Source organism: Phragmites australis, chromosome 15 (genome assembly GCF_958298935.1).
Source record: "Phragmites australis chromosome 15, lpPhrAust1.1, whole genome shotgun sequence".
Classification (NCBI taxonomy): domain Eukaryota; kingdom Viridiplantae; phylum Streptophyta; class Magnoliopsida; order Poales; family Poaceae; genus Phragmites; species Phragmites australis.
The window spans coordinates 6,726,947-6,735,172 of record NC_084935.1 but is presented as its reverse complement, the minus strand read 5'-3'; the positions used below and the strand labels follow the sequence as shown (position 1 = coordinate 6,735,172).

General features: G+C 49.2%; 1 protein-coding gene across 1 annotated transcript; it reads right to left on the bottom strand.

Annotated features, from left to right (window-relative positions):
- Positions 1-6,663: 6,663 nt before the first annotated feature.
- LOC133892932 (putative cell wall protein) lies at positions 6,664-7,341 on the bottom strand. Its single transcript, XM_062333923.1, has one exon. The coding sequence runs from the start codon at positions 7,279-7,281 to the stop codon at positions 6,943-6,945; it is 339 nt and encodes a 112-aa protein (XP_062189907.1). The 5' UTR covers positions 7,282-7,341; the 3' UTR covers positions 6,664-6,942.
- Between the last annotated feature and the right edge of the window lie 885 nt (positions 7,342-8,226).

The window sequence follows — 8,226 nt, the reverse complement described above, 5'->3', positions numbered from 1 at the left end:
GCGATGCTTACCGGCGGTCGGCGAAACAGCAGCTCCGACGGTGAAGGGACTTCGGCGAGCAGCAAAACGGACTCCCCACGGCTTGGCGAAACCGGCGGCGCGTTCGGTCGCGGAGGAGAAGGCTTGGCGCGGCGGATGGCTCGGCGACGGCGGCGGCTATGGCGCTCGGCGAGCTCGGGTTCTTGCGCGTGTGCAGGGGGGAAAAGAAGGCGGCGTTGCTGGGGATATATAGGCGAGGCAGGCGTGGGTTGTTGCGGGGCGCAGCGCGTAGGGCGGGCGGCGCGGCGAAATCGGACTCGGCGCGGTAGCTGCGGGTTCGGTTTGGATACGGCGCGGGCTGTTGCGGGGCGCAGCGGAGACGACAGAGCCGACAAGCGGGTCCCACCGGTCAGCGACGCGCGCGCGGGGTGGGCTGAGCCGGAAGCAGACGACGCTTTGGGCTGGGCCACGGCGAGAAAACGGGCGTCACAGTTGGGGTGCAGTCAGCGGTGTGGATGGGGAGCTACAAGTCTACTACTGGTGGCCGGCGATTCAGGGAAGTCGTTGCTGCTGGTTGCGTGGTGGCAGCCTGGCAGGGGACGGTGGTGTGTTTGGGTCGGTGGAACGGTTCGTGGCGCCGGTCCACCAGCTCGCGCCCTGCACCGGTACAATATCCACGTGGTCTACTATTCGTTCGTTCTCATGCTCTGTAGCGACATTAGAGGCCAATAAGTTTCTTTTTAGCAGAAGAACCATGATACATTACTTTTTTTTATTACAAGTTACCCACACTGTCGGAGAATGAACTCCTGTCGCAGGGATCCCGAGAGATCCTTTTTTGAAGATTCGGCCGGGGGATGATCCTGAACGAGTTCGTCGGGGAAATAAATGGAAACGGAAATAAATGCAACGGTCGGTGGTGGGGGATGATCGACCTAGTGCAAAAAGAAATAAATGCACTGGGGTTTAGACAGGTTCGGGCCGCACGGAGGCGTAATACCCTACTCCTGTGTGGATGCAATATACTTCTTTGAAGGGAATCCTTCAAGGATGTGTCTGGTTACAAGGGTGTATGGCTAACAGAGAGCTTGATGCTCCCTTGCTCTAGCTCTACTCGAGCTTGCTTGTGGTGTTCTTCGTCTCAGGTTACTCGATCTCGGATCGATCTAGGTTATTCTATCTCGGTTTCTCAGAGTCTTTCGGGCGTGTCTTCCAGAGTGTCGGGTTGGTTTTTGGGCCTGTCTTCCTGTGGTTCTATCTCGGTTTCTCAGATCTGTCTTCCTGTGTTATCCATCCCTTCCTTTTATACACACGCCGACCTCGACTTACCCCAAATGGGAAAGTGGGGGCGCGAGTTCCAATATGCCACGGAGAAAGGCGTCATCATTCCGTCCGGGCGAAGTGACAGGGGCGGTGGAAAAACGCGGTGCGCATCCGACCACCCGTTACTGTGGACGTCTTGGCGCTGTTGAGAGGGCCCATCGGGCGGCCACAGAGGCACCCGGCGCGCCCACCCTGTCTTGTTCTTCTGCTAGGGCAGGGTGGCAGGCGGAACGCTTTGATCCTGGCAACGTTATCCCGAGATACCCCGGATGATACGGGACGGGACCCGTGCAATTAATGGATCCACGCCCCTCTGTCAAAGCATGGCAGGGACTGACACTGCGGCGTGGGCAGTTGGAAATGTCAGGATGTCAGGCCGTGCATGCCCATTAAATGCAGCTTCGGACCTTTGACTGGCTGACACCTCACCGACGGGTCCTTCCGGGTCGTTGGGGCGTCGGGTGATCTTGCGCGAACCTTCGGGGAACCGAGTGCTCGGGGGCTGCCACGTGCAGCCCCGAGCACTCTCTCCCGAGCACTTCCTGTAGAACCTTCGGGAAACCGAGTCCTCGGGGGCTGCCACGTGCAGCCCCGAGCACTCTCTCCCGAGCCCTTCTGTAGATCCTTCGGGGAACCGAGTGCTCGGGGGCTGCCACGTGCAGCCCCGAGCACTCTCTCCCGAGTACTTAGTTGTTTGGCCCATCGGGGGACTATGGTACTCGGGGGCGAGCGGGCACCTTCCCGAGCACTTTCTTCCCGGTACTTGGACTCTGCGGGTCATCGAGGAACTGGGGTGCTCGGGAACCAGAGGCTGTGGTCCCGAGCACCTTCTCCCGGAACTTAGATTTTCCTCATCCTGCAGGAGAGACTTCGCGAGATAGTGACACGTGGCGGACGGCCGGCCTGGTCTCGGGACTCAGGGACCCCCGGTTCCTGATACACCAACACACACGTACACCATATTTACAGATATGAGTGTCTCTATCGTATACGTATAGATAATAACATACGTGTGGAAATTGTGGACACCAAGTTTTGAACTTGATGTGTGAAATTATACCCTCGTGTTTTTACCACCACACTAAGAAGAGTTTCCTATGATATAACACTTGAATCGGTAAAATTCAAAAATAGGCAACAAACGTCACCATATTTATTAAAATAGACAACATATCGACGTATTTGTAAATCTAGTATCTGTATTCGGCACCTTAAACACCGAAAAATCGATTTCGGTACCCGAGACACTAAAAACAATGGGTCTGACTTTTATTCAACACCTGAGGTGCTGAATACAATGCACATTGTAGTATTTGGCACTTTAGGTGTTGAAAATATGCCGGGCCATAGCGTCTTGTCGTGTGTCATTTTAGGATTGAATATAGCAGCATGACTTTGTTTCGTTAGGGCATGAGCAAATAAATAAAGAAAGGAATTTGATGAGCGAGTGTGTCATTTTGTGTCATCTCTCTACATATAGTGCAATACCTATTGGTGATTGTGGGGTTGAATAGAGTGAAGTAGCACAACTTTATTTTATCAGTACACTTTGTTGGGAGGATACAAATTCTAATTTATCGAACAATAATAGTTGTGAAGTATGATTATTATATAATCCCGTATAGAGGTTACATACCCCGAAGGCTCGTCCTGTTGGTACCACTGTGAACCTCCAGGTGCATCGAGATATTGGGGGTATTATGCGCTGAGGAGCACGGTGAAGCTGACGGCCTGCATTGCAGCAGCCTAGTCAAAATCATGCGTGTCACTCCATTCATGCGTTTGCTGTGTGCAGTCAACGACGTCCTGGTGATGAGTCGATAATGCAGGAGGAGGTGTCAACGTAGTCTGAGGAGGCTGTGTCCACTTCGGGGTTTGTGAACCTAATGTGCACTGCTCGGGCCCAGGAGCCTGCATGTACTCCTCGTGATGCTCTGAAGCCGAAGATGCCTCTCGCAACTGTGCCCGAACGAGTTTATCACGAGCACTGGACAAGCGCCTGCTGTAGGAGGCACAGGATGTGTCCATGGCTAGTAGGTCATACCCCTCTAACGCGTGGCACAACCACCTAGACTACGTATACGAACAAGAAGTGGGACCCTCTCATCCTCATGTAGTCCCGGAGAGGGTTCCGATCCCTCCGCATTGATGACCCGCTTGCTTACCCACAAGTTTGCTCCACCTGCATATGCATCTCGTACGCCTCTTCGGTCTGTATAAGATGAGGGCCATGTCAGTAATATAGAGGTTTAACCAATAAAAATTGTTATAAGTACAACATCACTCATCACAACATGAAGAAGGTGGGCACGATCCACGGAAAAGGGTCTGGGGGTTGGCTCTATTAGTCCGCTGAGTAAGGTGGCACACGTGTATATATGGTACCACGAATGGTACTCCCAGTTTGCGACGTCGTCGTACTGTTTCGTAGGAACAACGATATCCGCATCGGCTGACTTCATCCACCTCTGTCTAGCAGGAACGACAACATCTTCCTTTGTTCGCGCTTCTCCTCTCCTCTAGCGCTGCGGCTCCTTACTAGCGCGCTCTCATCTTATAGCGAAACATGGCGGCGCGGGGGCTAACTAATTAACACGGGGACAACAGCGCGTGGGTTTAAAAAACCAACAAAAATAAAACAATGAGACACAATGTGACCGGGAGCACCGAAAGTAGGGACACAACATGACATGAGCACCACGCTCGGCCTGTATATAGGGAATTTTTGGCACCTGAATCGATTTTTCGGTATTTAAGGTGTCGAATACAGATGCTAGATTTGCAAATTTTCCAATATATTATATATTTTAACAAATACGATGATGTTTGTCGCCTATTTTTGGATTCTTGTCCACTTGAATCACCTGATCTCAGTAGCTCTACTATTTAAAAGACTTATTAGGATTTATATATCTAACAAAAAGCATTAGGACTTGGTAGTTCCATAGTGTTTTCACAAAGAGTAAAAATATGGGAAAAAGTCTATTTATCCTTTCTCAACTCTTGTCCTAGTTCGATATTTCTCCTGCAACCAAAAAATTAGATATTGGATACCCTCAACTATTAAAGTCAGACATTTTACCTTCTTAACTCCATTTGAAAGTGGTTTTGGATGATGTGACGCAAATATGGCAGCGGTTTTGACACTTAGGCTAATTTTTCTCTAGCGTGGCAGCTCAGTCAATAAATTGGGGAAAAAAATGAGAACAGGTCTACACATCAGTCTCTATCTCTTCTTCTTCCTTCGTATCTTTCTTCTCTGTCTCTATTGGTCAGATCCAGATCCAATGACTTTTGCTACTCTGATAGAGCCTGCGCTGTGGAAGAAAAATTGTGCTCGGCTTTCATCTTCCTTGTGATGACCCCTTGTTTCGCCCAAAACCGATCTTCACCTCTCAGCCACTGCCGACCTTGCCACCACACACTCAGCTTTGCACCACTGCCCTTAACCTCCCTAACTTCCTCCTGATTAGCCCCGACCATCACTGAGCTCTTCCCATGGCTAGGGGATACATTTCCTGGCCTTGGCCACCACCGTCGTAGCTCCTTTAGTCACCGCTGGCAACAACGTTGCAGTTGGCACATGCCTTCTTCCCCTTCTCCTTTTCTCACTCCGCAGTTGCGACATTAGCGACGGGTCAACACAAAGGTGCTATGGTCTATGGCAGCTCTGGCCTTCGCGGATCGTGACTGCAAGAGGGTCGAGATGGAGCTCTAGGGGCGGAGTGGGTGTGGGCTCTGCGAGTGGCGACGCAACTCAGTGGCCATGGTGAGAAGGCGAGGAGGTGAGGAAGAAAGGGAGAGCGGTAGGAAAGTTAGAGTTTCTTGTGGGCCTCATTTTTTCTATTTTATATATTTAATTTGCTAACTTGATGTCATGTCAAATCCACGTAAACATCCACTAAGCAAAACCACTAACACGTTGTGCCACGTGTTAAAATATTTGGATTTTTTAGGTCAGTGGTAAAATATTCGGATTTTTTTTTTATAGTTGAGGATGTCTAATATTTGTTTTTCCGGTCGTGGGAAAAATCAGACTAGGGTAAAAGTTGAGGGAGATCTTTTTCCCAAAAATATGTGATAGCACTGGTAGATGCAAATAAGAGCCCAATTGGCAATGGCTTATTTGACCTGGGATGATCAGGCTTCGCACACTGGTGCTTGCTGCTTGGGCCACAGACCTCGGGTTAGTTTCCCCCTCGCGCATAATGCAGACCACAATGTATACTACCTCCGTTTCGTAATATTTGTCCACATCCACTATTACGTACAAATCAAGAAATACTGAAATTGAGTAAAAAAATACAATGAGATGACCATGTTACCCTTAATAAATTTACAGATAAAAGCAAGTAACTCATCAGCGTTGGAGTAAATACATGCATGCACTAAGAACATAACAGGAAAATAGATCATAAAATATTCTTAATTATCGTAATGGACAAATAATTTGAGATAGATACTCTCGAGGCCATAGACGAATATTGTGAAACGGAGAAAGTACTCGACTTCGTGCTGCTCGATCACATCAGTGCTTACTAGTGCCTACTGGATACAAACTCAACACTCAATATCGACAATGGGTCAAAATAATGACCTGAGCCATTACAGACACATTCATGATTTATGATGCGCCAAACGATGCTTCGAAAGTCTACTTATCACGTATTTCTCCATGAGCAGATACGTACCACATGACTGATCTCTACAGTCGTTCATCGTTTTACGGTTGTAGCATTGATGTTAGGCCGGACGATCTAGGACCGCCTTATTTGATCCCCAGACAAGGTGGATCGGAAATAAGCACCATCTACCCTCTCGGAACCGGTGGATCCGATTCCCTGCGATGATGGGCCTCCCTCTTTGTTCACTTCCTTTCTACGACAACGCGAAAGAAAAGGTCCCATCGGACGAGGATCGTGATAGTACTACACGGTCCCATCAGAGGAGTACGGTGCACTTCAACAGAAAGTTCGTACAGGTCCATGGTTTGGCCAAGCCAAATTTCGAGGTAGCACCACACCATGCGCAAGCACGTATGGACGGACTGAGATCCTCTGCATGCAGAGAGGCAACAGTCCTCTGCATTAAGTGAACTTGTACAGTAACCTGTGAACAGTAAAAAACGGTGCTACAGCACGCCACTGTGCTACAGTACTTACTACAGTAATATCAATTAATTAATACGGACTACTGTAGTGGTTGACTCATTACACTGTTTATACAGTGATTCTTTGTATTAATCGTAATTAAGACAGAGGATCCGGATCCCGTATGGACGTATGGTCATTCCTCACGAGTCATGGCACGTGCACGATGCACTGTCGGTGGTGATAGTGATAAAGTGCCATTACTAGATAGTAGAACGAACTTTACCATGCATTCATCAGTAGTACTTTTGGAACAATTGTGATGGAAGCAAAGCTGCTAACACGACCAAGATCTCTGATGCTCTTACTGGCTATACGCAACTGGCACACACTTAACTCGAGCAGAAGACAGAGAGGTAACCACTATGGACGTACGGACCACACAAAGACATGCGCGCATGCATGCAAGCATGTCTAGCTAGCTATATTATTATTCTGGGGTGGCGATCGACGGGCACCAGCACCACCTTCGCCGGCGGCATGCGCGTTTTCAGGGAGCGGAGGAGCGGGGGCGGGGGTTGGGGATCTCGAAGCCGGGGTTGGGCACCCAGGTGTCGTCGGCGCCGGGGAGAAACTGCCCGTTGGCGGCGGCGGGGATGCTGTGGTCGAGCCCAGTGATGTCCGGGATGTAGTGGCTGCCGATCTCGTAGCGCCCGATCCCTGGGATCATCACCGTCCCCTCCTGCAGTGTGTCCGGCCGCTTCACGCCCTCCGCCGACGACGCCTGCTGCGCTGCCGGGACCGGGACGGGGCGCGCCGCGGAACCCAGCTGGGCGAGGCACGCGGCCAGAACGAGCAGGACGAGCAGAGCAGACGGTGACTTGGCCATGTCGGTCTCGATCGTAAGCTGATCACGACTGGGTGGTCTATCGTAAGTTGCTGTTGCTTTCGTCGTGCGGCTAACGCTGACGCCGCGGCGGGCTTATATAGGGTGCGCCGTGCGGCGTGGAGCCAGCGGCCGGGGCGGGAAAAGGCGGTGCGTTTAATTCGCGGATCGCACAGTGCCCACTTGCACAAGTCTCCGCGCCTGTGGTCGATCGGTTTCGTTCGGGGCCGCTGCGTGGTATCCACGCCTAGGTCCAACTACTCTATGCTGCTCTTTATTGATGCGCCGGCGCCGATCATAGGGAGGCTACTTATTTCGGTCTAATACTCAGGTAGTCAGGTTTCCATTCGACCTCCTGTACGCTAATTATACTTCATCCACACTGAAATAAGTGTTGTTTTGAATTTTAACATGGTTCTTAAAATATAATTTTGATGGCTATTTTTTTAATATATTAATAAAACATAGCAAAATTATACTATTATGTAAGTACTTTTCGAGATAAATCTACCTATATTATTTTTAAGTATTTAAACTCAATACATAAAAAATAATTTATAGTCAAAGTCTAAAACAATTGACTGCACTTAACCTAAAACAACACTAATTTTAGATTAGAGGAAGTAGTTTTTCCCAAAATACAACTTTGACAATTACTTTTTATTGTAATATATTGATAAAATATAGTAAAATTATAATATTATGAAAGTACTTATTGACGATTGGTGAACCGCCGATCTTACAAATTTATAGAATAGATTTATTTTGTTTTGATTCGATGAATCACAGAAAACATAGAGATATTTTTATATAGGTTCAGGCCTCTCTTAAACCTAGTCGGCAACATGTTTTCTGCAGGAACCTGGAGGTTTCGGGTCATCACTCGGAGGTTCCAAGTGACCGTAACCAAAAATACCCGAAGACCCCCACCCAGAGGTTCACCTGGAG

What these genes read in the sequence shown, in the direction of transcription:
- LOC133892932 (XM_062333923.1), bottom strand. Translation starts at nt 7,281, where the DNA reads ATGGCCAAGTCACCGTCTGCTCTGCTCGTCCTGCTCGTTCTGGCCGCG.